Raw genomic sequence first — 21123 nt, 5'->3', positions numbered from 1 at the left:
ATAGATATTCAAGAATCTCCCTTGTCTATTATTATTATCTTCATCCCAGTTTCCTTTTGTGCGATTTATTTCAGTCCTTCAACTTCAATGTTACGGTTTCGGGTAAATTCTTTGTTAATTATCATCTTTAAATTCAGGGTCGCAACGTATTCATTGGTTTGTAACAGAGAATTCAAGATGCCTCAATACGATTTTTAAATGATATCTGAGTATCGAAAAGTTGTCTGATAGAGAAGGTGCTACACTTAATTTGTCTGATATAAATTTTTTGCACATGTGGACAACTTATTTTATCATGTCCAACAATTTTCAGACATATTGCTATGATACCGATCGGTAAAATTTGTTAACATTTTCAAAACGGTCTCAAAATTTAATACGTTCACATTTCCGTCTGAAAATTGTTTTGTTCGCATCAAATAACCAAAATTTACTAATAAAAAAGATTTTCAGACGTATTGCTATGAGACATTTTTTTTGTCTCATTTTAAATTTTTTTAAGTGATTTTACGGGTTTGCGCTACACCACTAACGTCTGAAAAATATGTTTCCGGTATCTCAGAACTATCATTCAACTACAGTCTGCAAATATTGCTATGATGCAGTTCGGTAAAATTCTTTGACAATTTTGAAAATTCGGTCAGATCAAACGCTACGCGGAAAATGTCTGATATTGGTATTTTCGAGTTCAGGATAATCGTATCTATCGATTTGATGCGGTTTTGGCTGTATTGCTATGAGACAAAAATTTTGGTCGTGGGCTCTCGTACTATAACTTTCGTGAAATTCACACTGTTTCCTGTATTTTTACGCAAAGGTTTGCACTGTCAGCTCAGCTGCCCAAAACCTACCCGCGCACGCGCGCAGTATCGTTATAACAATGCGTTGCCATGGTTACAGAGCCAAACAAATAAATTACATGTCAGTCAAATAAGAATTCATAAATTGTCTAGCAGTTTTGCACAAGTATGTTAAACGATCGATCTAATTATAAAGCTGGTTAAATATGTACTGATAAACTCCAATATCTATAAAATAAATATATCACAAAAAATAACCTCTTGGAAGTCGGTCGAATTGGATAAATACAATTGCTATATAGCAATAAAGTAGCTGATGACAATGTTTATACATATTTTAACCTTTCAGGAACACACACATAATCACTCATGTCATCAATCGTTTCATACTTATCTACATTGTATTACATACATAGTCGTCAATGTCAACATTGACGCTTTACCAAAATTTGATGAGAAATCACTTCATATATTCACACACATTTCAGTTTCAAAGCTTTGTTTACTTCTGTTTTTTTTTTTGTTTAAGGGTCTCCCCACACTTATCGACATGAAATTGGCAATAGTCGATAGAAAAAAACTTTGTACGTAACAAGAGTGAAAAAGAATCGGTCTTTTAGTTCTTTCTGTGTGGTATAAAGCTTTTTTTTGAGCTTTTATCGATTCCACGTCGATAAACGCAGGGAAACCCAAAAATCCATGTTTTTTTTGCTTTTGCGAATGTTGTAAAATGTTTTTGTTAATTTCAGCTCCATTTCGGATGGCGATGAAAAACGCCCACCTCAACCTAAGCAGGTTTCAAAGTAAGGTTCCATTTAAATCATCCAAAAATATTTAGGGAACACAAAAATCTAAAACTTGAGTACTTACCTTCAGTTCTACACATTCAAACCGAACTTGCAACGTTTTACCGCCTTTTTTAAATGTTCTCAAGCAATTTTACTTTGAAGTTCATAGTTAACTTTTTTTTTAATCTTGTATTTTTTAAATCTGTAATTTAATCTTTAATCGAACACATTTTCCTGTAGGGACACGAAGAATAAAACGTTGTTTTACTTGTCACAGAATTACGTCTTCCGTGTCTTTGGGAGGCGTGCGCGGCGATATGTAGAGGCCTTTTAGTCACTTTAATGACAAGAGGTAGGGTAAGTAAACTCGCCTCATTCGGTGACACGCCTAATTCGGTGATACAAGCTTTGAAGCACTATTCCGAAAGACGGTTTTTGGTTGTTTTACCGAATTAGGCGTGTCACCGAATGAGGCGAATTTACCCTACACCGTCTTAGATTAGTTTTTTTTTATTAACTACGTCTGACTTATCTGTGTCATTAAATAGGGACAGTATAAATTAAGAGTCAAATGAAAAATCACGTAGACTTAAACACCAAATCCACGACACGAAAAACGAATGAAAATGAAAAAATTAAAATGAAATATTTATTTTTCAAGTAGGCATATTACTAGGTAGGAATTACTTTCAATAAACTTCAGACGAATAACGGGAAGCTTTATTATGCTTGTATGTATAGTGAAAATAGTCAACGATTAAGACGAAAGAACGCGAGATATAGACGCCACGATTGGAAAGTATTATTTAAGCATTTCAATTTTATCGAATAGACTGTTGCCGACTGCGCGTCGTGTGAGAAGACCCTAAATGTTCTTTAGCATGACTGATAGAGAAGCTATGCCTTCTAGTCTAAAGTCGACTATTTATACTCGTACTATCCTGTGCAAATATAAATAACTTTCATTTACTACGCGAGTGACGCGACGTAATCGATAAGCGACATATTGTGTCATGCTACTAGCGTACTACGTATTGTAGCGTATCTCAACATTTTTACAATGTACGGAGGCTACATCGTTGCAAGTTCGGTGCCCACACAATGTGTCATAACACATTAACTACATTGTTACACACCCACACATACAAATTTGCTTAGTTGATAAAAGAGTGGTGTGTCGACGAATCAGAACATCACTAAAACCAGTCGTGATTTCATTTCCACAGTGACCGGACGAAGGTGGAAAAATTCGAAATTTAAAAAGTGACCACATTTTTATTTTGGTGATGTGCAAGTGATACGATTTTTTTTTCTTTTGTAGGAAAATGCTGAGCGAAATTAATAATTTTAGTGGTGTGTTGTCGTCATCCATGAAGTTGTTTTGCGAATGATACTATGTTTTTCAAGTGCTGTGTTTTGTGGACTGTGACCTGTACCTGTATATAAGCTTCATTGGACATTGCGTCTTGCAAGCCGGATCTCATGGTAAGTGTTAGTTTTAAGGCGTTCTGAGCGAATTTCTTTGACATTCGAAGATATGACCATTTTTAACTGTTACTGGGTATGTTCTTGACGACAACTTGAAACTGAAATAGTCTGTATAAGGATCCTTTAGACATGTAAAGTCACATGGGTCCCCGTTCGCGTTGTTTGAAGTATATTTTTTACGCTTAATATTAACGAGAACGTCAAAGCAATTCGCTCACTGTCTTTTCGTACTTACGTGCCTTTCGTACCTTATATACTTCCTTTTAGATTAGACATTTTATAAAAAAGTAGTAAGAAGTAAGAACTTTCCCCCCAAAAAATTAAACGAATATTATTATTCCAAAATAGTTAAATATCATAGGCAATAGGCATCATGGCAACCAAAAAAGTATTTCGGCTGTTTTGAGGTTGAAAAAAAATCGAATCTTAAAACAACGCAGCTCGGTTTGTACCTATTGTCGATAAAGTCGATATTATGAAGAGAATCTTATGTTACCTACTAGTAAAATAAACAATAGTACATTACGATACAAGTGCGTAAAAAAGGAAGTTCGAAACGAGTGGCGATAAATTAAAACACGACCGAAGGGAGTGTTTTAAATCGACATGAGTTACGAATTTCCTTTTTGCACGCGTATCGTACGACGTTTTTCAGTACAGATGACCCTCCGAAGTTTCGACCTGGCCTATAATGAACCACTTCTCGCACTAGTGCGTAACAAAACACCATCTGTACTGAAAAATCTTAAACACGTTTAATAAGTGCTTGTTGACAAGTTCTGCCATACAAAATGTCTTGTTCGTAAGAAACATACCTAGAGTATTATTTTCTCTATGAGTGCTGCCATGATGACGTCACATAGCCATCCTGCCGGCGTATCATGCTTCTAATTTTATCACTTATCCACGTGGATAAGACATATGTCACTCTCACACTAACATGCTTGCCAGACCGTGACGGATGCTTTATCCACATAGATAAGTGATAAAATTGGAAGCATAATACGCTGGCAGGAGGTTCACCAACTTAGGTATGTTTCATCATAGATTAAATATAAGAAGACCATACCATCCCATAGATTAATATGCGACCGCCTAAGAACGTCCATAGGTACACTACACCACACATAGATGGCGCCACAAAAAAAATGTCTTGTAGCTTTCGATTATAATTGTAGATGGCGTCGTCACTTTTGACATAGATTTATGGCTCGAAATGTCAATCTACAAATAATCGATGGCAACAAGGAATTTTTTTGTGGCGCCATCTGTGTGGTGTAGTGTATGCGCGTTCTTAGGCGGTCGCATTTTAATGTATGGGATGGTATGATCTTACATTTAATCTATGGTTTCATCTTACCTCCTCATTAAATGAAGTAATGATACGACATTGGTTTATATTTTAATGAAAGAACCATTCACTTTATAAGATATTTATATTCATATTTATTACTTCTGAGTAACGAAGAATGCTAATTATATGAAACAATGTTGAAAACCGACGATAGCCGGTACTATTAAACTTATCTCTTTAATTTTATTGCACATAAAAATACATCGTTGTAGTATATTTACGACCAAGCGACTCAAGTAAAACCTTATTATTGCATCGTCGAAGTTTAATTATAATTAATTTAAATATTCGAAAAATGCTCCTTATGTAGCGCACCTAGGGTTGCAAAAACACGGTTTTTTTTCTGGCTTGAAAAAAAAAATGTAAAAAAAAACAGTTTTCTTCTAATCTACGAAATATCTAAATTTGCAAAGCAGTTAATACTTTTATACGGTTTTTTAGACTTAATGTTGACTATTGAACGAATTTAATCAAACAACTTTAATTTCTGGTCTTTTAAAAGTAACATTTACGAAATCTGTAGTTGGTAGTAGTGAATATATATAAATAGTAGTAAATAGTGATAAACTATTTACTGTTGGCAACATCACCGCCTGTCCACGCTGCACGCCGCATCGGGGATTCCCCAATAAACGTTTGTATACTGAATGTTCATCGAATTAAAATGTACGTTATTGTTATTGAAACACGTTACAACTGACGAAAAACCGTTATTGTCGAATTATTTGTCCATCTGAAAAAAAACCATGGTGCTCGGTTTTTTTTCATAATTCTGAAAAAAAAAACATTTGGTTTTTTTTTTCTATTTGCAACCCTAGACCCATCATACAAAAATTTTACAAATCAAATTTGAATCAGGAGAAAACAGGGCTGAATTTCTTTTGTTTGAAAATCGAACGAATCAAAACAAAAGCAACTCAATTCTATTTCACGTAGATTCAAATTTCATCGTAGGTATTTTGTCCTAGTATTAGGACATCGAACCCCAGGAGGTTAAATCATTGTATTTAAACACTGGTCACATATAGTTCGAGTATTCAGCGGACACATGTGGCACTCTAAATAGTGTAAATCATGGAAAATATTTCAATCAGTTGTAGTCACCCGCCAGTCGAATTTGTCCCTCTGTACCTTACTAACGTTTACGGTTAACACACGTATTTAGTTACGAACCCCCTCTTCTTATCTTTTTGCTTACTTGTAGAAAGTAAGCTAGCTGATAAGTGGCCGAAAACGACGTGAAATGTGTAAGGAAGACTAGGAAGTAGGCTATCAATAACTGAAAAGTGGCCGAAAACGACGTGAAATGTGTAAGGAAGACTAGGAAGTAGGCTATCAATAACTGAAAAGTGGCCGAAAACGACGTCAAAAGTATAGGAAGTATTAGCAATAAGTGTGGAAAACGAAAGATACGGAAAGCTATAAAATAATAGTTATTTTTATATTAAAGGAAAAAATGGAAAAATTTACGCTTCCGGCGGGACTTGAACCCGCACCATTTTTGCAATCCGTGCAATGCTCTTACCAATTGAGCTACGGAAGCCACGCCGGACTTTGCAAATCTTTCCATGCCTTTCCTTTTTGTACACACGTCTTGGGGTGAGCATTGCACGGATTGCAAAAATGGTGCGGGTTCAAGTCCCGCCGGAAGCGTAAATTTTTCCATTTTTTCCTTTAATATAAAAATGTTTAGAATCGTTAGCAGACGTTTCTGCTTAATAAAAATTAATTTAATAGTTATTTGTTATACAAGGAGGCAAAGTTGTATTTTAACGCCGAGTGTGGAATTGAAAAACGAGCAAGTGAAAGGATTCTATAGTTGAACTATGCTATGCTCGCTATCAAACCGCTTTATGTGTGGCGGTGGCTATCGTTGCGCGCATGCAAGCGCTTAACCGTGGAGTCAATCATTAAATAATAAACTGTGATTATGAATTTTAATGCAGGTGAAGCGTAACTATCGCAATTCTTAGCACCGCATTTATTATTTTTGCATAGGAACATTAGGAACGTTATGAACGCGGTAGATTTCCTTTACAACACGCATAAGTTACATATGGCACGATTAAGTTGAAAAAAAAAGTTAATTAACTTTTTTTTTTTAATGATCTGTGACTTCCGAGTCCAGTCCCCGCGAATAATACGGGCGGTTGAATTCAATGAATCTTTTTTTTCCCGTATGCATAGATAATCTGTTTGTATTAGTTAATGAAATTTGTGGAATAATGTAGTGATGAAAATGCATGATGAATAAATGAGGTTATGTATAATATTTGAGGCGTCATACTCCTCGGCGAAATATCTAAATTGTAGTATTTTATTCTAAATTACCTTTATTTAGGCAGGTTAAATTTAGTGTCACGCGATCTGCACCGGACAGTTGTTGTTGTAGTCCTAAGGCACCCCAGATTTGCAAAGGGCCTTCACAAGCTCACACCACGCCTTCCTATCTTCAGTGACCCTTGTGGTCTCGCTCCAGCTCAACCCAGCCGCCTGTAGCTCATTTTCGTCACATCCGAGGCCGAATTAGTTGGAGCGTAGCCACGCGTAGCACTGAACAACGCTAATTTTACGAGCGATCCGCACCAGACTGAGTTGTATTAAATTCAGGAAGAGTTTTTAGAGTGGCGCGCACGGGTCTGCGCGGACGACAACATCAACTTCATACAAATTCATTCAATAGGTACGAGTATCTCATAGGTAAGCGTGCTCCACCGTAGACCGCATCATCACTTACCATCAGGTGTGATCGTGGTCAAACGTCTACCTATCCATACTAAAAAAAAAAAAAATAGTCGAGCGGATCGCAATGTACATAGAAACTAAGGGTGTCCTATCGTTTGACCAAAACTTGTTTAGCAAATTGACACTTGACAACCAACTACTGGCAAAATTATATTTTGGCAAGTCTTCACTTTACAAAAACATTTTTGACAAATTATTCTCATAACCAAATATTTAACTTACAAAATAACATTTTATAAACGATATTTTTCACAAGTTCATATTTAACAAATATGTTGACTAATAAACCTACGATTAGCCTAAAAATGTTTGCTGTAATGTATTATTTGACAAGTGAATCTGTAATAGTAATTTATAATATGGGTCAAATGAAACACGTATTTAATAGCGAATCAAATCATATTAATGTTTCATAGAAAATCTTTACAATATTTTTTACTCAGTCCCTGCTTTTTGGAAAGCTACTACAAAGTAGATTTGGTTAGAACTGTAAATCTCTTAAAACCGAAGTAATACTAGAAGAGTGGGTTAGGTTAGGTTAGAACTGTGACCCTCCCAAAACCGAAGTAATACTAGAAAAGTGGTTAGGTTAGGTTAGAACTGTGACCCTCACAAAACCGAAGTAATACTAGAAAAGAGGGTTAGGTTAGGTTAGAACTGTGACCCTCCCAAAACCGAAGTAATACTAGAAAAGTGGGTTAGGTTAGGTTAGAACTTTGACCCTCACAAAACCGAAGTAATACTAGAAAAGTGGGTTAGGTTAGGTTAGAACTGTGACCCTCACAAAACCGAAGTAATACTAGAAAAGTGGTTAGGTTAAGTTAGAACTGTGACCATCACAAAGCAAACTGATCTAAAAAAGTGGGTCGATCAGTTTAGCCTAGGCTAAAAGAAAAGACTGTAACCCCTTTATAACAATTTATTACATGACATTTGGTAAAAGTATCAATTTGTCAAACATACTATTAGGTAACATGAAAAATATACAATTGATAGTTTATTAAGTAACACATTGTACTAATGTATTAGTTACTAAATGATTATTTGTCAAGTAAGTTTTTGTAAAATGATACATATGCGGAATAACATATTTGCCAATTACTATATTGATGAAATGTTTTTTGTAAAATGAACATTTGCTAAAATTGTTTTGGTCAAACATTAGTGAACCAGAAACTTAGACCTTTGAGGCATACCAAGGACTCGCAAGTTACGTCAATCAATAAAAACCTTGTGTGCGTAAGTACAGTCGAATTCATAAATTTAATATGTGTCAACTCTTTCACCTTATTGCAACGAGTTACGTTGAAGAAATGTACACATTATTTATGAACTCGACTGTACATACACCTGCAATAATATCGTACAAAAAGAAGGCTGCATAAATATATCATACGCTCTTTTTACTCCAGAAGTAAAATTGTGTCAGGTATTTTTGCGGCGTTGTTTTTGCGCGATATTATTGCCGGTGACTACATCCCATGGTCTGCGCTGGCGGCCTAGCGGTAAGAGCGTGCGACTTTCGATTCTGAGGTCGCGGGTTCGAACCCCGACTCGTACCAATGAGTTTTTATGAACTTATGTGCGAAATGTCGTTTGATATTTGCCAGTCGCTTTTCGGTGAAGGAAAACATCGTGCGGAAACCGGACTAATTCCAATAAGGCTTATATAGTTACCCTTCGGGTTGGAAGGTTAGATGGCAGTCGCTTTCGTAAAAACTAGTGCCTACGCCAAATCTTGGGATTAGTTGTCATAGCGGACCCCAGGCTCCCATGAGCCGTGGCAAATGCCGGGATAACGCAAGGAGGATAATGACTTGATCCCATGGACCTAGAGTTTCAACAACGAATCGCCGCTCTTGTTTTTATTACGTTTTGAGAATTCACAGTGCGAAAGAATAATTGTCAACGATAATTGGATAATTATCGTGATAATAACAGGTGAAAATGTCAAAATATATAATTTCTATTTTTGTGTTAGAAATCGCGTCTGTTATTCTTATGAAAAAATGGAACTTGTAAATTTTTATACACGTGATAATCATCGGTTAATTATCACGAAGTGTAATTATCTCGATAATGTCGAACCTGTGGAAATTCAATTAATTTACCCCATTTCTTGTTTATAATATTGAATTCAACATGTGTCAAGTAGGCAATTAGCGAGTCGCAGTATGCCGAAGCTGTAACTGCTTCACTTGTAGAAATAGTTATTTGTTATACAAGGGGGCAAAGTTGTATTTTAACGCCGAGTGTGGAATTGAAAAACGAGCAAGTGAAAGGATTCTATAGTTGAACCACGAGCGAAGCGAGTGGTTCGAGAATAGAATCCTGAACTTAGCGAGTTTTTCAATACACGAGAAGTAAAATACATTTGCACCCGTGTGTAACATTATGTCTTCTTACCTTAGCAATAGAACACAAACAGTAGTTGTTAACAAAACTCGCTCTAGCGGGACTGTAGTCCAATTAGGAGTGCCACAAGGCTCAATTTTAGGTCCATTCCTGTTTTTGGTTTATATAAATGATTTGCCATGTATAGTGAAAAACTTTTGTGAAATAGTACTTTTTGCTGATGATACATCACTGCTTTTTAATGTTGACCGAAAATCTACGGATTACAATGTAATTAATAGCACGTTAGCTGATGTACTGCAGTGGTTTACTGTCAACAATTTACTTCTTAATTCTAAGAAAACCAAATGTATTCGATTTTCTCTGCCGAATGTTAAACCAATCGATACAAAAATACTTTTGAATGATGAATGCTTAGAGATGGTAGATACAACACTGTTTCTTGGTTTAACATTGGACAAAAATCTACAATGCAGTCCTCATATAAAGAAACTAGCAAGCAAATTAAGTTCAGCCGCATACGCCGTTAGGAGAATCAGGCAACTGACTAATGTTGAGACAGCTCGCCTAGTGTATCATAGTTATTTTCACAGTGTAATGTCATACGGTATTCTGGTTTGGGGCAAAGCAGCTGACATACAGACTATCTTTGTATTACAAAAGAGAGCCATTCGTTCTATTTACAACTTAGGAACACGTGAATCAGTAAGAGAACTCTTCAAAGAAATTAATATCTTAACTGTAGCTTCCCAATACATTTATGATAGTATAATTTATGTTGTTAAGAATTTAGACTGTTTCACTAAGAATTCTGATATCCATAATTATAACACTAGAAACAAAAATAAGCTTGCCATAAAGAAGTTTCGTGTCCGTAAAGTACAGAAGTCATTTGTTGGGCAATGCATTCATTTTTATAATAAGTTACCTGACACTGCTTTGAGATTACCCCTCCCAGCTCTTAAGAACTACTTAAAAAAATCATTGATGTTAAAGGCTTATTACAGAGTCGAGGACTATTTGACAGACAAACATGCACAAAACTTTTCCCCTCACTATAGCGAGGAAACTACAACGCAAAAAATGCGTTTATCACTGCTTCCAGTAGTTCCACAGGTGGTAAAACATCTTTATTACTAGATTCACCTACTTTTATCAATTTTAAAGCAGTTAATTTGACTATTTTCAAGGTCAAATTACTTTTCCCACTAGTGGATAAAGTGCGTTTTTACCCGCTGGTATTAAATGGTAAAACACGTGTTTCCGAGCTACTGAGGGGAAAATAAATATATTATGATCATGTTTATTACCAAGATTATGCCCGTAAAATTTTCTAGCTGTGTACAAATAGCTCTCGTGAATAATTGCACACTATAAAATGTATTTTAATATGAATATGATACATATAGCCTTAGAAGCTGGTTAGATATTACAGATCGCCGGGTAATTTACGGAAAATTATTTAGTATGAGTTTTGCAAAAGATGAAAGTTACATATTCTACTCGACTCTGAAAACTTTGTTGATGACTCTTATAAAAACTTTTTTTTTTAAGTAGCCTCCCTGATTTACAACCAATGAATAAATAGGCACTTAAATAAAGTCCCTAAAAAGCCGCTTCACCAGCAATAAATAAATAGGCACTTTAAGTCCCTAAAAACGTTCTCAGAACAAATGACAAATGACCAACACGGTCTACAGACTCGCCTAATTTTCATTTATGCGTCGCAGAAGTCGACTGTGGGATATATTAGGTTCCATTGTGGTGGTATATGGGCAATGGGCTAGCAACTTGTCATTGCAATATCAGATTTTTGTTTTCTTTCAACACCTGAATTGCTAACGCCGTGGCTTGCGTGCACGACGGCGATGCGACGCATACGAAATCAAACCTTATCGATATGGAAGTATGAGACGCGACGGCGACGGTCGCGCGACAGTCGCCCACGCAAGACACGGCGTAAGAGTGGCATTGAATCTTGAGCAGTTTTATGTGCTCTGCCTACCCCTAACTAAGGATATAATTGAGGGATTTGACCCCAATATTTTAACTATAATTACGTCAAAGCGCGCGATCGTCAAACCTTCCGCCACAAGTTTTTGTTTCCTTCCGGATTCCTGGTCACACGGTTTTAATATGTCAGTTATAATAATATACAAAAACACTGAATGAAACAGGTTTCAAAAAGTACAGTAGCAATTTACTACATGTCACTACGCTATTTTATTGATTCAGACAAAAAACAATAATTAAACGCCGACGTTTTTTCCAAAGACAAGTTATGCCTGTGGCATCGCTGGTGTAGAATTCGGACTATGCATTGTTAAGGGGAAGCGCTTGCCGCTTCTTCATTCAAATGATTATCTCTTCTAACCTAACCACAAAATTGAAATGTTGAAAAAACCTCCGACACAGTGGACCGATTTTCATGAAACATTTCTAACACTAGATAGATAGATAGATAGATATACGTTTATTTGCTTGTCACAATACACACAGAATACACAAAAGAAATAAGTTACAAAAAAGAATTAAAATACATAATAAGCAATTAAGCAAATTGAAAACAGGAAATTGCACAGATTTTTACAATAGTTTGACTAATTGAGCTTTCAAACCCAAAAAAAAAACAAATATAAATCGGTTCATCCGTTCGGGAGTTACGATGCCACAGACAGACACGTCAAACTTGATATTTCAACTTAACAAAACTTAAAATACGCTACTACCTACTCATTAAAATAAGTAGGAGAATGAGGTTGTCCCTTAAAAAATAGGGGAAATAACCTAACCACAAAATTAAAATTTTGAAAAAACCTCCGGCAGCGACATTGTAGACCGATTTTCAAGAAACATGGCTCAGAACACTCCCGACTAACAGCTTTCAGACAAAAAAAAACTAAATCTATATCGGTTCATCCGTTCGGGAGCTACGATGCCACAGACAGACACACACACAGACAGACAGACAAACAGACAGACACACACACACACAGATAGACACGTCAAACTTATAACACCCCGTCGTTTTTGCGTCGGGGGTTAAATGTAAGCGCCTTCATTTGACCTTTAAAAATAATTTATTTTAAATCATTGAAAACGATGACAAGCCCTATTAAGCCCTAAAATCGTAAATCGCAAACTCCGTACAATGAACAGCCTTAAACTTTTATAATATACAATTAAGGATTGTAAAAATGTTAAATCGTTACCTTTTAATGGTGCAAGTTGTAAAACTGCAATAACCCCGTGTGGTGCAGGCTTCGCAGAAATGCAATAAAAAATTGCAATTTATGTTATGACCCGCGGTCTTGTTAGTTTTGTGTTTTAGTTGTATATGTTCTATATTGGGTTTACTTTGAGCCTTGGCACAAAATAATAAATAATAATTCTTACTTAATAATGATTAATGAAGCTCTAGTGAGACTTAAACATATTTAAAATATTTTAAGCAGGTTTCTCACGTTTAATTATCACTTTGGTTTGGGCATGACGTCCTCGCCGTAAATATACTGTAATTTTGCTCCCGTGGTTGTGACACAAGCTACTATTTCGATATTTTTGCTAAAATATGGTTACGTTACGTACGTTCGAGGCTTTAAAACAATGTTATAAAAAATACGATATTACATTCCGAGATTACAATGATAGTATCAATTTGTATCTAGTGTTACATTTTTTTTAAATCAGTGCCAAAATAAATACTCGTATATCTATTTTGCCCAGTTGTTGACTGGAAGAGAATGCCTACCAATCAGACAATTTAACTCTTTTTTGTTAATCTCTGCAATCTTTTTAAATAAATAAATCAGACTATTAATTGCAACTTGAAATTTTGTGAGTCACAACGACCATCATCATCATCATCATCATTCCCTTGCCCTTTTCCCATTATTTGGGGTCGGCGCAGCAGATCATCTTCCTCCATTTCTCTCTATCAGCCGTCATTTCCATACCTTTCATTCTCATATCGTTGTTCACACATTCCATCCATCTTTTCTTAGGCCTTCCACTACCATTGTATCCATCCACTTTCATATTTACCACTCGTTTTATAACATTCACATATACACAGAAACGTTTAACGTTTTATGAGTCACATCGACCATATATTTGCCATTTGGACATTGAACGAAAGTACTTGGCCTTAACACTTCATACATTGTTACCAACCCATCGAAGCATTCCAATTAAGACAACAGAACCGTAAAATTTAATTACCTCCATACACCCATGGCCGCCATACTGTTTTGAGTTTCCACCAATCAGCGCGCGCTCGTAAAAACATTACTGGCTAGTGTACGGAAATGAGCACAGTGATGATAGTTGAACAATGTGTATATGTCACGGAGTTTATGTGGGCGTTTTATATGTTTGTGTTAAACGTTAGATTAAACATTGTTTTTAGGTGTCCGATGCCGTAACCCATCACGTTAGAGTTTAACCTATTGACGCGGAGTCGGCCTTAAGGGCGTTCCCTGCGTCAATGACCTTCGATTTGAATCCATTGATATTATGATTGTTAGACTTATACTGACCGGAATATAGACCGTGATTACCTTTTTGATTTTTGTCGAGCTCCCGATATTTCGATGCATCATGATCACGGAAAACTGACGAAGGGGGGTGGATGTTAAAGTTGCGTAGACAGCGCGCGATCTACCCTCTTTCGCGCGCGTCGGCTGCGTTCACTTTCAGCGTTACCACTGGTCGCATTCACACTCGATGGTCTGTACAAACAAACACACTACACTCAGAGCTTACCGTGGGACTCAGTCAATCTGTGTAAGAAGTCCTGTAATATTTATGTAATTTTTGATTGACTTGGTTCGTATGAATTTAAAAAAAATCTGTTTATTTCTAAAAACATACATGCATTTATGAACTTAACTGCATATCTAAAATTAAAAAGATTTGAGTGATATAATTCATATAATACAAAATAATGTCCCTAGAAAGTTACAGCTCACCTTCTGAAGGAGCAAAATAGGCATTTTTCTTTCAGTACAGAAGTATTAAATTAAAACTTCACGCACTATTCAATAAATAACCCTTTAACTGACGCAGTACTAAACAGTACTCGCACAATGTATGTGTTTTTCCACACAAGGCACCATATGCTCATTTCATACAGTAGGGTACACCATTACCTACCCCTTTATTCATAAACGTTCACTAAAGTTATCAAGCCGATAAAAATATTTTGTCCCTTTCCGACGTATTGATGATAGAAAGGGAGGGGAGGACTTAATAACTTTAGTGAATGTTTGTCAATAGGGGGTAACAGCATATTATAATTATTGTGTATGGAAACCACAACGTTGATTACCCGTATCCCTCATAAAACGTTTGCCTGCGGTAGGTCGACATTATCAGCCATATTTCTTGTTGTAAAACTGCATATAATAAATAAATAATAATAAATAAATATTGGGGACACCTTACACAGATCAACTTAGCCCCAAACTAAACAAAGCTTGTACGATATACATACTTAAATAGATGAATACATACTTATATGCATAAAAAACATCCATGACATAGGAACAAATATCTGTGCTCATCACACAAATAAATGCCCTTACCGGGATTCGAACTCGAACCCAGGACCGCGGCTCAGCAGGCAGGGTCACTACCGACTGAGCCAGACCGGTCGTCATAATATTTCATCTCTGCTAGGAGGGATCAAACTTTTTCCAAATCTTTTATTTTCCAGTTTTTTTTCAAGCTTAAATTATATTTTGAAATATGTATGAAAATTTTCTCGCATGACGTGAATATCAATATGGTACGCTCTAGATATAATATTAGAATTCGTTGCTACTCTCGGGATTCTTATTTCCTTTGCTTCGCTTATGACGCCTGGGATTCAATATACCTATGTCCCCACTTAATAGTTATTTTGCTACCAAAAGATACAAAAATAAACATTAACTAAAAGCGGGTAGATTATATTTATTTGTCTACCCCGAACATTTATATAAATTAATATCGGGTAGTTTTGTGTTGTTTACATCTCCGGTGACATTTTGCTGGGACGTCAGTCTTCCGCGACCACGGCCAGTGCAACCTGGCCGAAACGTTGGGAAAAAAGGTAAAAATAATGTTAATTAATCGCGTTCGACCTGTATGTGACTTTAAATATATGTACAAAGCGCGAGAACTTAAAGTGTTATCTTGATAAGGGATAGGGATAGGGCTACCGCTATCCCTATGGATAGCGATAGGGATAGCGATAGGGATAGTGATAGGGATAGCGATAGCGATAGGGATAGCGATAGGGATAGCGATAGGGATAGCGATAGGGATAGCGATAGCGTTAGAGATAGCGTTAGCGATAGCGTTAGCCATAGCGTTAGCGATAGCGTTAGCCATAGCGTTAGCGATAGCGTTAGCGATAGCGATAGCGATAGGGATAGGGTTTACTAATAAAAATTGATCGTGTCTTTGTGCTAAAATATTTTTTTCTTAGGCCCATTTAGACAGTACGAGAACTTTACTCGCAAACGAGTTTTATCACATTGCGGTATTTGATGACTCAGCAAATTGTATGTAACCTCAACAGCCCGCAGTGTAACTAAAATCGCATGCGAGTTCGCACGCCGTCTAAAGCCCCATTTAGATAGTACGAGTTTCTCGCCTCGAACGTACGATTATCGAAGTACGAGAAAAAATATCGTATCTTGTAAACTATGCGTACGATATCGCACGAGAGGGGGCGATAATCGCCTCGCCTTTGATATTTTTATGTCTCCGTGTAAACAAAACTCATATGCGAGAATCGTATACGAGTTTATACGCTACTCAGTTGAAATGAATTCAGTATAGAAATCATGTAAAACATGGTGTTTTTATATTTATAGCTAAGTACCTCTCAGTAACTGCTAAAACCAAAAATGAATTCGGCTTATTAATATTATAGAGTTAAGTTTACTGGTATTTTACCCCATATACCCATACCTATCGGGATAAATGCTTACTATCATTTAAAATGTTATCTATATTCTATGTTCAATAATATCCCTAATCGCAACCAAGATTTTATTAGCTAGGTATAACGCTACGGTCGAATTAATTATTTTCCCTATTGTATATTATTGAGACCGCCATAAATCATTTATAGTATTTTTAATATTATTGGGTACTATTCAACTTAAATTCAAATAAATCCAAAGTATATTTACCCCATATTATAAAAAAGCATATAATATATGTGTTTATAATTAATTAATTAGCAACTAAGCACGCAAGTTGACAGGCAAAACTCGTATGAAAATCGGTTCGCCCCGATTCGTGCGATAATCGCACGTTCGAGAAGAAATGTCATACGAGAACCGGTTTAGACGAGTCGAGAAATGTTATGGAAATATCTCCCGAAAATTCTACACTCCGTCTAAACTATTTCGCCTGGCGATAATCACCTGGCGAGTCTCGCATACGATACTCGTATGCGAGTTTTTATTTCTCGCACGAATGTAAACGTTTTCGTACGATACTCGCAAGGCGATTATCGCATACGATAATGTCATACGAGTTTCTCGACCAAAACGGGCGAGAAACTCGTACCATCTAAATGGGGCTTTAAGCCGACCGTAGCGTTATACCTAGCTAATAAAATCTTGGTTGCGATTAGGTTTAGGATATTATTGAACATAGAATATAGATAACATTTTGAATGATAGTAAGCATTTTACCCCATAGGTATAGGTATATGGGGTAAAATACCAGTAAACATTAATTTTATAATATTAATAAGCCGAATTCATTTTTCGTTTTAGCAGTTACTGAGAGGTACTTAGCTATAAATATAAAAACACCATGTTTTACATGATTTCTATACTGAATTCATTTCGACTGAGTAGCGTATAAACTCGTATACGATTCTCGCATATGAGTTTTGTTTACACGGAGACATACAAATATCAAAGGCGAGGCGATTATCGCCCTCTCTCGTGCGATATCGTATGCATAGTTTACATGATACGATATTTTTTCTCGTACTTCGATAATCGTACGTTCGAGGCGAGAAACTCGTACCATCTAAATGGGGCTTAAATCAGGCCTTAGGCTGGTTTTAGTGTCACGCGGATCGACCGCATGGAGCGATCCGCACCAGACTAACGCCGCGGCTTGCATGGGCGACGGTCGCGCGATGGTCGCGCGACGGCGATGCGACGCATACGAAATCAAACCTTATCGATATGAAAGTAGACGACGTGATGAGACGCCACGGCGACGGTCGCGCGACCGTCGCCCACGCAAGACACGGCGTAATATGTATTAAGTTCAGTGAGCGTTTTAGAGTGGAGATGGGCCGAATATTAGGTAAATATTCGGTATTCGGCATATTCGGCAAGATTTTTAATGTTCGTATTCGGCCGAATAGTTCGGTTACATTACCGAATAAACAAAGTAAATAAATAGCGTAAAGTTATTTCGTAATTAATCGGATAATGACATCCTATTTCAGCATTCTAAGGAACTACCAAAGGCATGAAAAATGCGTTGAAATACAAATACAATATTGTAAAAAAGTAAAAATAACGTAGTTTAAGAAAGAAAATCCAAAATTTCCTTATGCGCTAAATTATAGGAACATTAAGATAAATGTGTACCCACTACCCATTACAAATCATTGAAACGTTTTTAACCCAGTTTTCAAGTCAGGAATTAAAATATTGCTCAACCGACTGTTCGATTCAGTAACAGTTGAACCGAATGTTCGGCCGAATATTCGTATTCGGCTAAGTCCGTATTCCGCCCATCTCTATTTTAGAGTAAAGCGGGCGGACGGGTCCGCGCGGTCGACATTAACTTCATACGACGTATGACGTATGACGACCGGCCTGGCTCAGTCGGTAGTGAATTTGCCTGCTTTGGGGCTAAGTTGATCTGTGTAAGGTGTCCCCAATATTTATTTTATTTATTTATTTATACAAATTGGTCGCGCTGATCGCTCCGCGCGTCGTTCCGTGCGACACTGAAACCAGCCTTAGTTTTTTTTGCGATAACGATAACGAATTTCAAACTTTTTACATAAACTCATGAAAGTGTTAAGTTATGCAAAAGAAGGAAAAGTAGGTGAGCCGTTATCGTGTTATCATGATTGCACGTTATCATGCACTATCATGCATGATTACATGAAATACCTACTAGAAAGTTATTTATTGCTAGCTTCAATAAAAATTAATTAATGTTTGGACGAGAATCAATGACACCCTCACATTAAGTGGTTGTGCAACTTGGCCTAAACTTTTCTTGCATCATACCTCTACCACACTATGCTCCTCACGCTCCCGCGATGTTGCCCTCTTCGGCCACACACTGCCCTACTCGCGCGATTATCGCACTAGTTTGTTGCCAGCCGACTCGCGCCAAAAAACCGTCAAAATAGGAACATGACGAGCGGCATGACGAGAAGCGCCGCTACACTATGCCTCTGCCTACTTCCCACGCTGCTCGTCGAGTGTGTGGCAGAGGTATTATAAATCACTTTCTGCTCCTCAAACAAATTAATTTACCAGCCGGTATTATTTAGAGCAGCCCAGTTTGACATTAATTTCTGAGTGATTGAGAAATACTCGCTAACATTTAGCTGCTGGCTAAATATATTTATATATATATACATATATTTTTTTTTTAATCAAAACCGGATTTTGCCGATCGATTAAATGACACCCAACGAATAACGCACACTGAGCGTGAGCACCCAATGTTTTGCTATGGGACCAATCCGAAAACCATGAATGAAGCTGTAATTTTCTTTGAGTTTCAATATTTTTCCCGCGATATTTATTTATTTATTTATTTAACCTTTATTGCACAACATAAAGTACAAATGGCGAACTTAATGCCTTAAGGCATTCTCTACTAGTCAACCATTGGACCAAACAGAAACTTACAATTATCAGTCTGTAGTAAAAATTGCTCAGCGTGGTCTAAACATTTAGGTTTGGGTGTTTTGCTCTTCGCTCTTCTTCGAACTTTTACAGTTTGTAATCAGCCTTTAGGCCCACTACCTATCTCCTTAAAGATTGTTTGTTGTTTATGCCGTAAAAGGTTTTTTAATATTTAAAAATTATATGCGTAATTGTTTATCTAATAGCCTACATAGTCCCACTGCTGGACAAAGGCCTTCACATTTATTGTCATTTGTTGTCATATTATTTTTTGTCACATTTGACCGGTTCGAGTCCCGACTGAGGCAAGCGATTTTTCATAAATCCTTAAATGCAGAATTTATTGTTTTTAAAAACAAAGGAAAGTCTCAAAGGAAAGGACACAGTGTACGATAGTACTCTTTATTATACTGTGCTTTAGATTTTGACACCATTCGTAGGCTAGTATAGCATTCCCTTACGAAGTATATTGTATATATTTTTATGTCTGTTTGTATCTCAATGATACCGTATGTACGAAGCCACTAGTTACGTCATCCAGTCACTTCGCGATTATTGAAGAAAAAAAATTATACATTGAATGTTCTTAAGTAGATATAATTTTAATAAAACATTCAATATAATCTCAATTAATATGGACTTAATTGCAATATATGCTCTTTGTAACTATTGACCTAAGATAAATCTATCTTTGTTTATATGTAGATAGTTTCATTATAAGTCATTGTAATGTTACACTTCCAGTTAAGTAGGTACCATAAAATAATTACATATTGACTGATGTTTAAACCAAGAATAGATAAGAAACAACTGTAATACAGCAACTATACAAATATAAAGTTAAAATGTACCAACATATACTCACGCCTGTATTCCCAAACGTGGTAGGCAGAGCACATGAACCTGTTCAAGTTTCACTCCACTCTTGGCAATTAAAGGGTTGAAAGACACGGAAAATGTGATATGTAGGTATCAATTATCAAATTAATGATTTAAAATTTAAATCTGGTGTCTAGTGTCTGGTTGACTTAATTGGTGACGGAAGAGCTGGCGACTTCTTTTACAACGTATCAGCATTGCTGAGTGTGTAGCAAGGAAAGGCCGCCAGTGTCCTTGATGGTAAGTCAACCAATTGGAACCCTAAGGCCACTCCACAACCATGTCAAAATGACAAGCAGTAAGAGATTTCTTGCAATCTGATTTATAACGTCACTGTGACATAGTTCTACAGTGGCCTATGATTCCAATTGGTTGACTGTACAGTGTCTCAAGCTTTTTTGTCTTTTGTGTTATTAAATTAAACATAGGTATATGTAGTTTACAAACCTCTACTCAATTCAAACTTCGTCAAATTATCTTTAGATACTATTGGATAAGATATTCGTTCAAACAAAACTGGCCAAGAGCGTGTCGGGCCACGCTCAGTGTAGGGTTCCGTAGTTTTCCGTATTTTTCTCAAAAACTACTGAACCTATCAAGTTCAAAACAATTTTCCTAGAAAGTCTTTATAAAGTTCTACTTTTGTGATTTTTTTCATATTTTTTGAACATATGGTTCAAAAGTTAGAGGGGGGGGGACGCACTTTTTTTTCCTTTAGGAGCGATTATTTCCGAAAATATTGTTATTATCAAAAAACGATCTTAGTAAACCCTTATTCATTTTTAAATACCTATTCAACAATATATCACACGTTG

General features: G+C 36.4%; 1 protein-coding gene across 2 annotated transcripts in view; it reads left to right on the top strand.

The window, feature by feature from the left end:
- Window positions 1-21123, top strand: part of LOC125232459 (protein doublesex) — a 354551-nt gene that overhangs the window by 125392 nt on the left and 208036 nt on the right. Inside the window, exons 4-5 of one of the 2 annotated variants that reach the window (XM_048138123.1) lie at window positions 1550-1603; window positions 2910-3018. The exons of the other annotated variant lie outside the window; for it this stretch is intronic. Coding sequence (XP_047994080.1) covers window positions 1550-1603; window positions 2910-2979 — 124 coding nt within the window. The 3' untranslated portion in view covers window positions 2980-3018. Of the gene's footprint in view, window positions 1-1549; window positions 1604-2909; window positions 3019-21123 lie in introns of those variants that run through there. 2 annotated transcript variants of the gene reach the window in all.

This window comes from Leguminivora glycinivorella, chromosome 13, assembly GCF_023078275.1.
Source record: "Leguminivora glycinivorella isolate SPB_JAAS2020 chromosome 13, LegGlyc_1.1, whole genome shotgun sequence".
Lineage (NCBI taxonomy): Eukaryota > Metazoa > Arthropoda > Insecta > Lepidoptera > Tortricidae > Leguminivora > Leguminivora glycinivorella.
This window is presented reverse-complemented; position numbering and strand designations above follow the sequence as displayed.